Raw genomic sequence first — 15,961 nt, 5'->3', positions numbered from 1 at the left:
AAAACAGGTTTTTTGCCACTCTACTAAGAATAGGGATTTAATAACACGACCAGGGATCATATAAATAGTAGATACTCAAATTCTTATTATACTTATAAATTCACAATAGCTAAAATAATAAGTTCGAGCTCTGTGCTATAATGTAGAAGGTTCAGAGGTCTGAATCCCATGGCTAACAAATTACTCACATCACGTTTTGGCCCGTTAGCAATGATCTTAAGCCTAACTGCTCTAGGGCCTGTAGATGCTCTCTCAGATTGCTCTGTGACCCCAAACTTTCCTCCCTTTTCACAAAAGAATTACCTAAATTAATAAATGTTGCTTTAACAAAAAAATGTTTAAGTGAACTTAATACCCCCTGATTAATCTGTTGATTGAAATTAATGGTTTGTTCTAATTGTTGCTATTGATAACGGCACATTTTAGCCTAGACGTATTATTCAGTTTTTCAAATTTGCTGGATAAGGTCTATTTTTTCATTTTAAAATAATAATAATAATTTTAATACTGTGCTTATGGAAGACAGGAAACTGTCATCATTAATAGCTGACTACTGAACCAAAAATTGCGATCTATGTATCTCAAGTAATTGGCTAATTAACCAGTTGTATCTAAAGGTAACAGGATTAATAAATTAGCGGCCTGTTCATTAATGATTTATGGTGATTGTAAATAATATTTTCTGATTCATTATTATTAACGTTAGCTGCAACATGTGATTACATTATTATTATTATTATTATTGTTGTTGTTGTTTGTTGTTGTTATGTGCCATTGACAACCTGCATATAGCTCTGGTATCATTAGCTTACTGTCAATCGGAGGAACGATTCAGCTGCAACCAATTTTAGATTCAGATAATCCCAAGATGAAACAATGCCATAATGCATAATCATTTAACAGTTGATTCTGTAAGCCTGTATTGAGCATACAGCAACATAACCTTCACTCCATTGATATGAAAATTGTATGAGGCGTCATGTCTGTTAGGTTATTGGATATTGTATTTCCCATAAAAACATCAACTCCCTTCTTCAGCCAGTTTTGATCTAACTAGGTAATATTCTTATAATATGCTTTTAGCAAAATTATTTAACCTTTCTATTCTTTCAGTAAAAATTGTCACTAGCAAAACGTGGTATGAAAAACCATGCTATAATTGACTTTAATTATTAATAGCATATTTACAGAAAAGAGTAAAACCTCTAAACCGTGATCTGATGACGTCTTTGTTTCCTTCAGAAATGCAGGAATGTGCATTTACTACACGTAGCATGTGTCAAAAATGGAAAAGAAAAATCGAGAAGGAATATTACTACCTGGCTTTTTTCAATTAACACTCATCAAGAAATAATGTAGACATTAGATGAGAAACAAGATAATTAAACTATATTTGTATTATACTGTATTTTTGATATTTTGCAGATTAATTTAGTTAAACCATGAACTGTATCTGACACAAAGCTGCCCTCTAGTGTCCCTTCTTATTCACATCTCCCAGGATCCATTTTAAGATAAGGCAAACTATGTAAATCAGTTCAATTCTGCAAAGGGAACAATCTCCTTATATATATATATATATATATATATATATATATATATATATATATATATATATATATATATATATGTGTTATTATGTGTGTGTGTATATGTGGTTTTACTCTCGGTTTGTACATATGCACTTTCATGTTCCATGATTTTGTTTTGTTATAAATTTTATAACGCCTGAACTTCGTAAAGGATGTATTCTCCTCCCACCAGTCTTACCTCTTATACACTGGTAAATAACTGTAATTATATTACATATCGTATTTTCTCAAAGAAAGTTTCTTCCCTTGTTAAAGTTTTTTCTCCTTCATCACTTCATCACTTACTTTCTTTGATTAGTGTATTTCAAATAACAGAAACATTTCTAAAGGAAATTCTTCCCTTAATTGCTTTAACAGATTGGTGATGCAGTGCTTCTGGTAACCTCATCTCAAAGAACAATTAGCATTGATTGCAGCACACTGACAAGCCTGGTATATCAAGGCAAGTTTACAATTTGACATTTTAGAACTCTAGAAATGCAGGAGATGCTAAAAGGAAGTCACCTGACTTTGATCTATAGGGCACACAGCCCATAAACCCCGTTGATTTCTTTTTGTGCCACAGCTTTGAAAAGACATAGTTAAAAGTTGGGATACATACTGATAATATTGTTGGAGGTTTACACCGACAGTATTAAGCTGAGTCAGAAGTACAGAAGTGAACTGTACTTGTAGGATTTCCCCAGGTATACCATAATAGGCTGATTACAGAACTATAAGATCTATGGCCACTGTTCTCTTATAACTTCTGCCTATTTGTTACAGATACCATGAGATGGAAGGTGAGAGTTATGCTTCTGGCAGATTTACAGACACCCCGGAGACACAAAGATCAATCGCCTGTGTCTTTGTCAACTCAGGTGATGTTTTACTGGCTTTTGGTGGTAAGGCTTTTCACACTGATATAATGGCACAGTGTGATGTCATAAATGACAACATTCCTAGTCTTGAGGGTGATTTTTTGCTTCTTAGATACATTTAGCAAACACTTTTATCCCTGTGAGATATTTCCTATGTATTTTGGTAAATAGAGCAATGATATTGCTGTGCATTGGTGACTCATGATTTGAGATCTGAATATGGATAACCAGATCCCTGTGCTTGTGTATATCTATGTATATGGATGATGCAGATGCTATATTGGCAGTATAAGTCGTTCTTATTCCTGAATAGTTACGAGCTGGCATTTTGTCAATAGTAATAACAGCAATATAAGCAGTATTCAAAGGTCTCTAGAAAAATATTTGATGCCACCAATAGGGGGAGACAAAGTAGCAACAGAACCATAAATGGACGAGGGCAATGACCTGGGGTGATCTTTAGGAAATAAAACTATTGGATTAGAAGATTATTTTAATTCTCTTTTCAGTAATAGAATTTAACTTGTGTTTTAAGCCACAGGGCATGACTCCTGTAAAGTGAGCCTGAGAATTTAGTGGAAATTGTTAAAATGACCAACTAGACATGAACTACACTGTGATTTTAAAATACCAATTTAGCAGTGCGTTCCTGAACCTGACTTTCCCTTTAAAGCTCTCTTTTTAAATATTAGACTACAATAAAGAACTACACCACTTCACCTCTTACAGATATATAGACGCATTTATGAAGTATACAGGTTTTACTTAATCAGTATGTAATGAAACTAAGACCTAGAATGGAGCCACGGTATCTTTGCACTAACTCTTTCTGGAAACGTATCTCCTCTGATATTCCCACGTTTATAAACCCCTAATGGGGGACCAGCAATCTTGCCTGGAAGAAGCTATTTGATCCTTTTTGGGGGACACAAAGTGTTGCGTGACATAGACAAACTGTGGGAAGCTGAAGACCAGCTGAATGGTTCATCGTCAGACAATACAGTCAAGATCTAAAAGAACCAATGACTGTTGGCTATTTAATTGGATTTATTGCTTGTTTATGAAGTCCTGATTGGTACCTAGTGAACTAAAAGGACAGAGGAATTCACTGAATGTTTTAAAAGTTAATGGTCCTCATGCAGCCATGTGGGAAGGAGTGTCCATTGAGACATATATTCCTTTATTAATTCATTCATATTCTATGCCACCTGTCCTATATAGAGTATCTTTGTAAATGTTGCGTTTTATGACTGGTTTACAAAGTTATTGTTACATTTCCTCTAGCTACCTGACAATGTATTTATATCTTGTTAAATAATAGGCCTGCAATTCAAGGCAAAACGTTCAGACTTGTAACATAAATTCCTCTTAATTTATCAGAAATACAGGCTGTCGTTTCTCTTAATCATCTGAAATGTTGTAATGCGGATTGATGCGATATCACTGTATCATGCAGCAATAACTGCACTTTTGTACAGTTTTTAATTAGTTGGGAACTGTTTATATAATCTTGGAGAGCTTATCTCTTAGGACAAATATGTCACGCTATCTAAGTGATAGCCGGAAGTAGCCAGACCAGCGAGCATAGTTTTTATAATTATTACTTGTCCGTAGTAGTATTACTTGAAAATAAGGGCTAAACGCTTGGGGGAAGCAGCATGCATTAACCCGGTGTCACATTTGGAAACACCCGCTGACAACTTCGGATCCTCTAGCAATTGAATTTCGCAAGAGAGAACAGGGGAAAGGTGCGCTTGCATGCAACGGGAGTTGCTCGAGTTTATTTGATCGAAGCAAGGAAGCCAAATCAAGGAAGTGTGCACAGAGCTCCCAATCGCACAAGCAGCAACAGTGTGTCCGGCCGGTGGCGGATCACCAGCATGGAGACCCTCTGGATATTACCGCTGATGCTCATCCCGGTGCTCCTATTCACTAGCAGCACCTTTGTATTTTATTTCAAGAAATGCTTCTACGTGGCCTGGATGATGATTCTGGCGATGATCGCCATCCCGATCTGCATACTGAAGAGCGGCGGCAGGGACGTGGAGAACATGCGGTGAGTCGGGTGGATGAGGCAGGCTGGCAGGGCTGGGTAGCCGCGGTCTGGGAGAGCATCGTCTCTCGACCATGTTACGGGCTTTTCAAGCCGGCTAGAGTTTCAGAAGTCGTCATGGTTTGGCCGCTGAAATGGTAACGGGCGCTGTTAGTAACTCGCACAGCTGGGTTCGGCCGCGCTCGCTTAGCATGGATGCTAACACGGCTAGCGGCACAGATGTGGCAGCTTTGCGGCTTTCGTACCTCACCCCTTCGGTCAAACACGGAGACCTCCCGGGGTGAACGGCCACACGCGCCATTTGCGATTTCAACGGGAATCAGCACCTTCTGTTTGACTTATGAGATTATGAACATGCATATATCACATTTTGTCTAAACCATCTCTGTAGTTTATACCTATTTCGTGCCCGCTAACGGCTGTCAGATGGATAAGTTACTTAGCCTAATAGCTAGGCAGCTTAGTCACACTTTTTTCAAATTAAATAGTAATACTTTGACACTTAGTGTTGTTAATATGTAGCACTTTGATTCTGGTTTTAATTTATACACGTGGGATTTTTTTTTTTTTAATCTCCTTTTAGCCATGCAATGTAATCAGTACAGGTTATCCGGCTGAATAACGTTGCTCCTCCTGCAAGTATGCAGTGTTGCTTACGAAATCGGCTAGAGCATTTATGCTTGTGAAATCCTAATATTTAAGAGGGAGAGTGTGTTGTCTTAATGGAGCCTGTGCAGACATCGGTCCCGCCATGTTGACTCATTGATAGCTTTAAGGAGTAACTGAATCTAACAGCCACGGCAGGGTGGCACATGTGGGTGATTTACCCAGCAGATCTGGGTATCTGTCGGTGAAGTGCCCAGCTGTGATCATCTCCTGTGATTATTTCCAATACAGGAGAATGGCTTCTTTGAATAGTGTAACGTAAAAACTAGCGTAACACTCAGTACAATTTACGTGCAGGCCTAGATCATAATTTTTATCCCTTCAAAACCTCAGATACTTTTTTAGTTGGATAAGTTTAGGTAGATATCACAAGAGATTTATTCAATTTAAATATTTTCTTGGTATGTTTGCACCTCTTAAGGGGAGAGCAGGTTCTAACTATTCCACCAGTTTCATTTACACATTCAGACACGGCATAACATTCATGAATAAAGTGATTACTCAATCTTTTACAAGGACCTCTGCTGATGTGTGCTTAACTTAAACGTGATCACATATAGTGATCTCTGACCTTCACTGTTTTACCCTAGCAAGTGCCTTTTAAGATAAGGCTGTTTTAGCTCCTTAGATAATGGTAGATATTTCTGCTAAAGTTCCCATAGAAATGGCTCTTAGCAGTCCTTTCAGTTTACTCTTCTTTGACCAAATTGTACAGTAAGCCCCATTGGGGGAGCACAGCCAGAGGAGAGCATCAGTACTTTGGTGGGGCTGATGTGGGTCTGATTTAGTAGCTCACATCCCTGTGGGTACATGAGCAATTTCATGAGTGACCTGTGATCTGAGCTCCCTGGAAGCTACTGGTAATCGTTGTGACTATATAGTGCTTTACTAACCAATGTACAAAGTCATATCAATGTACCTCAGTCTTAATATTAAATTGTAAGGTTTTATATTTATATTAAGACAAGAAAATAACATGGACTTTCACTATGTTTAAAGTACAGTATACCATCTCTCTTTTCTAAAAGCATGTGAATGAATTGGATTCACACACACACTTTTTTTTTCTCCATAAAATATTTTCTTTTCTGGTCTGTTACTAGCTGCTTTGTTTATGTGATGTATGGCCTTGTGTATGACCGCAGGCCCTGCACTTGCCTGCCCTTTGTGGGTGTTATTCACTTCTTAGCTATTGTATTTCCCTTTCCATTGTTTATTGGTTGAGTTAATCCTCCTCTGTCTCCCTGTTTTGGCAGTAGGAGATAGATGCCATTTTTTATTTTACTCTCTTAGTGCGTGTTTTGGGTTAGCTAAGGAATAAAGTGTAGTTTTGTCTTTTTTTCCACTCTTCTTCTATTGAGTGTAGAAAAAGCAGATTAGGGAAACTTATGGAATTCTGTCACAACTCTAACAACCCAAGACCATGAGTGATAGGTTATAATGCAGGAAGCGGATTTTTTTTTTTTCCCAGAACCCTACAGTTTAAAGTCCTTTCAGTTCCCTCGTCCTGTACTGTTCTGCTTTGTGTGTCCATATACTTTGTCTTCAATCACTGATGACAATAATTGCCACTGCATTTTTGTAATGAATCAAACTGTTTTACAGAAATGGCATGTTTACATTTGTTTTTTTAGGAGGCACCTTTGAGTTTAGAGTCAGCAAGGGTCCCTTTAGTTGCAGAAATTCAGGCCTTACTCCAGGGCATGACAATGAGATGATCACTCTGCTGATCATGGGATGAGATCATGGGATATGAACCTGCAGTCCTCCAGACAGGGATGCCTAATCCTCTGAGCTCTGGCCAGGCAGTATGACTGCAAAACAATATCTCAAAATTTTAGGTCACTGTACCGATATTCGTTATATTGATTTTATTACTTTGGTTTAAAAGTCAAGACAGAATTTCAGAATGAATTATGGTTTTATTTATTCACATCAATGTTGCCCAAATGAAAAACATAAAAAGCGTATATCTCTTGAAGTATCACACTCAATTCTTAGAAAAAATACAAATTGGCTATCCAAGTGAATATCCAAGTGTCTGAAATGTAAATGCTTGTCATGTATTTAACAGATTATTCAGTTAAATGCTTATATTCAAAATAAGACAACATTTTCAGTGCTGTTTTCTTCCTCTGCTGAACTGTTTCACATGGACCAAAAAAAGAGAATTACAAATTGACTAGATACAAGTATATGTATTATTTATTGTGTTTTCCCCCAAGTATTTAACGATTAGGTTGTTCAAAAGTTTAATGCATGAAGTCAAATTGCTGCCATATAGCACTGCAAACAAATGTGTGTATCGTAAAAAACAAAGTATGTATATATTGCAAATTGATGTATTGAGAGATTTTTTTCTTTGACAGATGTTTAAAATATTTTTTGTGATAGTACTTTTCTCTTTCCATTTGACTTTTTGCGGCACCTTTACGGTGCCTGTGTTTCATTATCTGCTCTCTTTTTGACGCTGTGTGAGTGGGCGGGGGTGTCTGTCATTATCCCATCCATACCACCTGCCTGATTTGTACCTCGCACATCTTGCTCACGCGCAGCACTTTCAAGCCTTCGTACACCACGTTACTTTTACTGCCACTCCCTGTCCGTACACCACGTTACATTTCCTGCCACTTCCCGTCCGTACACCGCGTTACTTTTACTGCCACTTCCCGTCCGTACGCCGCGTTACATTTCCTGCTACTCCCCGTCCGTACGCCGCGTTACTTTTACTGCCACTCCCCGTCCGTACACCACGTTACTTTTACTGCCACTCCCCGTCCGTACGCCGCGTTACTTTTACTGCCACTCCCCGTCCGTACACCACGTTACTTTTACTGCCACTCCCCGTCCGTACGCCGCGTTACTTTTACTGCCACTCCCCGTCCGTACGCCGCGTTACTTTTACTGCCACTCCCCGTCATTTTACAGGGTGGTTTGGCCAGTGAATGCCTTAGACAGAAATATTAATGCGTTTTCCAAACCACCTTGTAAAACTAAAATTTACAACCTGGGACCCTTCAGACCACAGCTGAGGTCCAGTGATACCGAACATAAATGCACTATTTAACCTGGGGACAGTCTCTCATCTCTCATATCAACTCTCGATGGCACTGTAAGTGCCAACTACGGTGAAAATCAGTATTCGATTCCATAGTGGGAGACTGGGTACCAGATCCATGGGTGGCAGCAGGCATGCAATTTACCAACAACTCTGATTGGACGGCTGTGCTAGGCAGGGATAGTTTAAAAAAAAAAAATATGATACCAAAGGCCTTTGCTAAAGATAGTGTAACAGAGGATGAAGAAATTCATGTAAAATGAGCACGTGATAGTGTTCCCAGTGGTGTGGTGTCCAAAGGTTACTCCACCTTATAACACTTAGGCAACACCGTATTCTGTTATGCTAACTGAGTTAGCCAAAGTTTTCAGGGCTAAATATGCATGATGAAGTCATACAGTATCACATCATGTTAAAGTGCTGAAACTGTTATGAGAGTCTCATCCATTTGAAGTAGCTAGATTGCCTCTGTGCTTTTAGCGATTTTTAAATTTTTTTATTTTAAAAGTCCATTTGCCTTGGGTAATAATGTTTCATATTTTTATCAGCTGTGGCATTATTTAGTGTTTATTTTTCTGTACTAGATGAGCGGCGTATATGTAGAAATGATCAGAGGACATTTAATCTTTTTTTTTTTGGTAACTGTTTGATTCCTCTGGAGCCCCTGAAGAGACCCTGTGCAAAAAGAAAATGCAGAAGCCAGAGTGAGAGCGTTTTATGTTTTTTGCACAGGTCCCTTCATGGGGTCCGTAGCTTTTTCATTGTTCTAACTATATGTGCTGTGATGTTTCTTTTGGCAGAATTATCCGCTTCCTGGTTTGGCATGTAAAATACCTCCTGGGTCTACGTTTCGATGTGAGTGGCTTGCAGAATCTGCCGACGGAGGGCCCGTACGTGATCATCTCCAATCACCAGAGCTCCCTGGATGTCTTGGGTATATACCTCATCTTGCCGTTTTAAACTCTGTCGTTAGGCCCTCAGATCTCCTCCCCTAGGCACGCTCACCACAATTCCATCTGATCTCCAGGGTCATTGGTTCAGCTTGCTCAAATGTGTACATAGTATTCTCCTGGTGTCACTGCCAGCTATTAGGTCCGATGCCTCAAAGGGTAGTTTTCCACTGTACCTTGTACCAAACTGTTGGTGCTAAAATCTGTACATTACTTTTTTTTTCTATTAATTTCCGGTCCAATACCAGTTCCAAAATACCAGTCCAGCTGAGGTACTTTTTTGGTGCTTTGGTTTTTTGAGTGGGATTTGCAAATGTGTTTAGTTATGCATACAACCTGCCTCGCAAACACAGTACAGCCACCGTCTTGAAAAAGCATAGTTACAATCTCAGAAACAATGATAAAAATAAATAAACAATGCATGCATAGACAAAAGGGACCTAAGCTTTAATTTACATCTGGTTTGATTAACAGATTCATTGAGATGTAGACTGCATGACTAGAAATTTCTAGACAAAATAAACTAAAACCAAATATAACCTATTTAACAATAGAGTCCATCAAAAAGATTGCTGGTCTTTTGCTGTTATGAATGACCTGGAGCGTGAATGAGGAGCTCATGCAAAAGCCATGGCAGTAGACTTTAATTTTTTAACATGTAATTTCTAATCTTGAAAAGGAATAATCATTAAGATTGTAAGGTTTGCAAAGTTTTTTTTTTTTTCTTTCTTCCTATGACGAGAGTAAAACTGTATTAGTGGAATTTATCCCCCCTCTATGTGAGAATTGCATGTGCATGACATGGGATGTGGATATTAATATCACATATCTCCCAGCCCTATGACATATCATAATATATACTCTAATACACTATACTATAACAGTAGCTATTTTTGAAATCAGTACAAATCTCCCTGCCATGAGTTGTGGTATCATCATTCTGCGCCAGGATAAGTTTTTTACTCCAGTGGAAAACTAACAGAGGTACCACCTTTGACTCTTTTAAAGTACTAAAAGTTAGGTCCCTGGTGCAGTGGACAAGCACCCACAGTTGATTTCATCCAAGGTAACGTGACCCAGAAATCTGCTTTGGCAGCAGGTTGGGTCAGGTGGTACCACCTGATGGCTCGTATGATCCTGATAGTGTCGGTAGCTGATTGGGAAGAATCCCACCTGAGCCAAAGCATTGACCTAGACCTCCAACAGGACAGTATTGGCGTAATCCCAAATCATAAACAAGAACTGTAGTCAGTCCCTTTTTAACTGTAGATAACAAGCAATACTTGCCCTTGGCCTTTGTTCCTGTGAGTCCACACATCACCATGGGGTTGCATTTGTTTGGCATTACACAATCACCATGAGGTCTACAGTGGAGCTTTTGAGAGCTTGACGCATCTGTTTCCTTTGAAAGCTCAGAGCTGTTACAGAAGACATTAGGTACACATTCGTCACCCAATGAAATGAATGAGTGCATTACTTGACACGCACAGAACCTGAATTCACAAGTAGATGAAGACATTATGCTAATTATGACTGAGTTGGTTACGGCTAATGCTGATTATAGCCAGTCGTAATTGGTTCTGGAATATTTTGGATTTCCCAATAAATTATACCAACATGACAGAGAGAGAGAAGTTGATAAGACCAAGATTGTTTGTTGGCTCTCGGATTCGTTACACCCCTAAAATACAGATTGCATTCATTAAACATATAATTTATTGCACATCCTTCCTCTGCATTATTACTGTAAGTACTGTCAGTATTTCTCTAGATGCTGCTTTAATGAGTTTAATGCTTGAATTGCATATGCCTCATCATTGAATATTTACACTGTCTGCAGAATTATTTAGGCAAGTACTATTCCTGGAGATAATTTTTAGCAAATGTCTGGCGGTCTTATAAGAGTGAATTAAGAAGTTTTCTTGTGCTCCAAGTAAGTTTTCGTAAAGAAAAGATTACATTAGTTTGTCACAAAATAAGTACAGTGGTACCTTGGTTTACGAGCATAATTCGTTCCGGAAACATGCTTGTAATCCAAAGCACTCGTATATCAAAGCGAATTTTCCCATTAGAAATAATGGAAACTCATATGATCCATTCCACAACTCAAAAATATTCATATAAAAATTATTAATACAAAATATGAAGTAAAAATACATAAAACAAATTAACCTGCGCTTTACCTTTGAAAAGAATCGTGGATGGTGTGAGGGAGACGAGAGAGGAGAAGAGGAGGGTTATTTTGTAGGACGGCTTTCACTATAATTAACGGAATCACTGCTATCTGTTGGTTCACTGGAATCTTTTTCTGTTCGTGTGACTTTAACAAGGAACCCATCCAATGACAGCCTGTTTTGCCTCCTTTTCGATTTCGCAAAAATGTGGACTTTGCATTGTCGTTAAACAGATTCATCGCTCGCACTGCTACACTCTTATTCAGGTGGTGCTTTTCTACTAAATTTTGACTATACGAGTGAGGCATGCCGACTGAGACCAAGCATGGGAGACCTATTACCCACAATTCTGCAGCGTGAGAAAGTGAATAACCATTGTTTCAGTTGTTATGACGTGCGCTCGGCGTCAAAACAACAAGCGCACGCATTCGCTTCCTGTTTTGAAGCTGAGCGCACGTAAAAACAAAAAAATAAGGAGCGCATGTGTGCCATATGATTTTTGATGATACTTGGCACTCGTAAACCAGGACTTGCTCGGTTTCCAAGTCAAAATTTATTAAAAATCTTTGCTCGTCTTGCGGAACACTCGTTACTATTACGTGTTTATTTTTGGAATGAAACTGTTGTTTGGAAGAGAAGATACAATCAAAATACTCATTTGCCTAATAATTCTCTATGTGGTGTTAATGAGAATAATTCTGATTTTGTCATTTTGAAGGTAGCTCAAAACTGTCAGTGTAATTCATGTGAGCAAATAGACTACCAACTTCCTGTCATTTTCATTCGAGTGCTGGACTGCAGAAGCTGGAATGTCCTGGTTCCAGATTGGCAACTGTTGATCCACAAAAGAAGGAATCCAGGGAGATTTTTCTGTTCTCATGAATGGAAATTAGGGTGGCACATTGGGAAGTAGTCTGAGTGTACACATGTGAGTGTCCAGCGACCGACCGCTTTGAGTGCCCTCCTGTGATCCTGTACTAGGTAAGTGGTATAGAAGGTGGATGGATGAATGAACATGTCAGAGTGGCTCATTTGGTAGCACTGTAGCCTCTCATCCCTGGAGGTGTGGGTTTCATTTCAGGTTCTGCTGCAGTTGATCTCATGGAAGATGGATGAATGGAAATGAATAAAAATGTCGACTGGCATAAAGTAATTTGCAGAACAAATAAATAATATTTGGATTTCCCCAGGGGTCTTAATAATATTGTTTTGGAGGGAAAAGGTGTGGAAAGGCTGATGGTTTCTCGGAAGGCTTGAGGGATGATCCCCGTGGCCGCGGAGGAATGAGGGTTAAGTGGTGGGAAATCGGTGCTTCCTGCAGGTGTTTTATTAGATCTGAATTACAAATGGCAGCCTTATGATTAATGTGCGGCTGGTAATTCTTACCGTGACCCAGGAATGTCCCCTGCCCCCCCTCCCCCCGTTTTCGGTACTGCGCTGGGTTGGTGCTCTGTTCTGATGGGAGTGGTCAGAGGTCCTCTCCCTGTGGTGGCTGGATGGAAACCCACAGAACTGTTGACATTGGAAAGTGTAATGTGGGCCCTGTCTGCTTTTACCGATTCCTTGTAGCATCCCAGTGCCTTTTACTGTCGTGGGATAAATGTACACTTTTCTTGTTATTTATCGTTGTGATGCTAATCTATTGATATATTGTGACATCATGTTGTAATACTGTGATCATGTGCTAATAAGCTATATGGAAAATGGGTGAATTCTTATGATGAAATTATATTAAAGTCATTTAGTGCAGTCATTTTATGGTTGCCATGATAACATTACAAATACTGCCTGTAGTACCTATTATTATTTGAGTACATGATATGTCTGCACATAATGGTTTACTGGCAGTGTCAGTTCCTGCAGTGGAGTTGTTCCTTCTACTGGGGGTTGGTGTTAATGGAAAGCTGAGGCGCTTCACCAAAGCTAGCTGCCTAATTATGATGTAGAAGCCAAAACATGATGAGGTAGACACCCCTTGGCTTCAGTAATTACTAATTAATGCCTGTGAGAGGAATTTGTTGGCTCTCGCATGGTGCTCACATGAGTCAAATAACCAAGAAGGTATCACTTTAATGTAGAAGGGTGGGGGAAAACATTCTTGACTCTATTTTCTCTATATCTGCTTCCAACTCTATCCAATTCTTGTATGCTTTCATTAGTGTGAAACCAGATATCAGTCATGCACTCGCATTAAAATGTAGTCAACGTGAGTCTCTGGCCTGTTGGATGGTGCTGAGAGAGCTGCTGACTTATCTGGCCCAGGGACTGCAGCTGGCTGCTGCAATGGTGAGAAAAAACAGTCATATCTGCGTGATATATCGCATTTTTAAAGTGTATTCACAAGTGTAGTGCGGCCAGGTTCTAAAATACGTTAAAATGATGAATGAAAACTTGATTTCTGCTGGGGGCAACAATGGAAGATCACTGTAAACATAAAGCATGACGAATGGCATGGGTCACACTTCTGAAGCAGAGGTTAGCAGGAATGTATGTATGCATGTAGCAGGAATTGTATTGGGGTAGCTAGTGGTTAAGTCTCTGCTCTGTGATCGGAAGGTCACCTGTTTGAGTCCCAGCATGTCCATAATGTGACTCTTAACCCCCAGGTGTAGGGTTGCTGCTGTGACCCCCCCCCCTCCCCAAGCTCGCTCTCACCTGCATGGATGTCTCATGCAGAGCAGGATGGGCTAGGAGAAGCATTCCATTGTACCTCTACTCATTATTGTGCGATTGGCTCATTCTCAAGGATCATTTCATTTCATCTTTTAATTGTGTTTATAAATAACTAGTAACCAGTTCTTGTCATAGCTTACCAGAATGACTTGTAATGTGGTATTTTACCTGTGACTGCCGATTACAGATGTCTGGCACTCGTTACCTGACAGGTTGAATGCTGGTTGAATACTTGGGTGTAACTTGAGGATTTCTCCTTGCAGGCTTGATGGAGATCCTCCCAGACCGCTGCACCTCGATCGCCAAGAAAGAGCTTGTGTACGCTGGCACTGTGGGCATCGTGTGTTGGCTCGGGGGCATCATTTTCATCAACCGCAAGAAGACTGATACCGCCAAGAGCATTATGGCCGGTGCCGCCCGAACCATGCTGGACAAGCAGGTGGGTGCATGTCCCTCTCCGGGGCCTTCATGGGAACGGCTGCCTGACTTCACCCATCAGCCTGACTTAGAACGCGGCAGAAAGCCACGGGGAGCTGGTTGGAATAATTTTCGCAGAGAGTGACCTTGATGTGCCGGTTCATTTGCTGTATCCCGGCTCGCATTGCAGATCCGGCTGTGGGTCTTCCCCGAAGGAACACGGAACCAGAAGGGTGACCTGCTGCCCTTCAAGAAGGGCGCGTTCCACCTGGCAGTGCAGGGGCAGGTGAGACTGTGGATTTAGGGAAACGCCTCGCACTGCTATCCGGCTCCTCTTCCGATTACCTTGCCTGTGAGGTGTCATGCATTAAATGAGGCTTCCTGCCTTTGCTGTGTTTCAGTTTGGCTGTAATGTATCCCTGGAGGAGAGTGCCTTCCTCACCTTATTACGCAAATTAAGTCGTGCTGGGTGCTGTGCAGCAGACCCATTTGTGTAAATTTATATTCAAGGAATTGGTGATGCATATTTTTAAGCAGCTAATTTAAAACAATCAATTAAAATTTTTATTAAGGTGTTTTTGTTTTAGGACACCGGTCACTGACCTATGACTGGCACAGTGGATGGCTATTAACCCTAACTTTATCTACCATACGAATAATGAGGGTAGCTATTGGTGTTGGCCCCCAAAATGTTTATCTCATTTGTTGAAGAATATTTGGTGTTCCCTCACTTCTCCCTCACTCTTGCGCTGCCTTAGGGTCGGGACTAACTGTGTTTGGGCTGCCTTAGGGTCGGGACTAACTGTGTTTGGGCTGCCTTAGGGTCGGGACTAACTGTGTTTGGGCTGCCTTAGGGTCGGGACTAACTGTGTTTGGGCTGCCTTAGGGTCGGGACTAACTGTGTTTGGGCTGCCTTAGGGCCGGGACTAACTGTGTTTGGGCTGCCTTAGGGTCGGGACTAACTGTGTTTGGGCTGCCTTAGGGTCGGGACTAACTGTGTTTGGGCTGCCTTAGGGTCGGGACTAACTGTGTTTGGGCTGCCTTAGGGTCGGGACTAACTGTGTTTGGGCTGCCTTAGGGTCGGGACTAACTGTGTTTGGGCTGCCTTAGGGTCGGGACTAACTGTGTTTGGGCTGCCTTAGGGCCGGGACTAACTGTGTTTGGGCTGCCTTAGGGCCGGGACTAACTGTGTTTGGGCTGCCTTAGCACTGGAGATAGCTGTGCTGGTCACCACAGAACAACGCGCATTCCCTGGATCCTCACCAGGAACCAAATGCTTCCCCCAGTGACCCAGTCTCTGACTTTCCACAAGACCAGTTAACACACTATTATTAGCCATACACATAGCTGTACACATATATTTACAGGCTTGGTCTGCAATCCCCCTTCCCCCACAGTGGGTCCTTTTCTATTGTCCTTTTAGCAAAGAACCATTTGTCCAAAGCCAGCTCTTCCTGCTGGCTGTTTGGTTGCAGTTTTTCCCTCCATTTCTACTGCGCGCAGCTCCACGCGTTTCTG

At 40.7% G+C, this 15,961-nt stretch overlaps 1 protein-coding gene across 1 annotated transcript in view; it reads left to right on the top strand.

Annotated features, from left to right (window-relative positions):
- The first annotated feature begins 3,578 nt into the window (after nt 1-3,578).
- LOC111833392 (1-acyl-sn-glycerol-3-phosphate acyltransferase alpha-like) overlaps nt 3,579-15,961 on the top strand; it is a 14,911-nt gene continuing 2,528 nt past the window's right edge. Inside the window, exons 1-4 of the mRNA XM_023791612.2 lie at nt 3,579-4,508; nt 9,030-9,163; nt 14,290-14,465; nt 14,634-14,729. Of these exons, the coding sequence (XP_023647380.1) occupies nt 4,333-4,508; nt 9,030-9,163; nt 14,290-14,465; nt 14,634-14,729 (582 nt within the window). The 5' untranslated portion in view covers nt 3,579-4,332. The remainder of the gene's footprint in view (nt 4,509-9,029; nt 9,164-14,289; nt 14,466-14,633; nt 14,730-15,961) is intronic.

This window comes from Paramormyrops kingsleyae, chromosome 2 (genome assembly GCF_048594095.1).
Source record: "Paramormyrops kingsleyae isolate MSU_618 chromosome 2, PKINGS_0.4, whole genome shotgun sequence".
Taxonomy (NCBI): domain Eukaryota; kingdom Metazoa; phylum Chordata; class Actinopteri; order Osteoglossiformes; family Mormyridae; genus Paramormyrops; species Paramormyrops kingsleyae.
The sequence above is the reverse complement of the archived record's forward strand: the minus strand, read 5'-3'. Positions and strand labels throughout refer to the sequence as shown.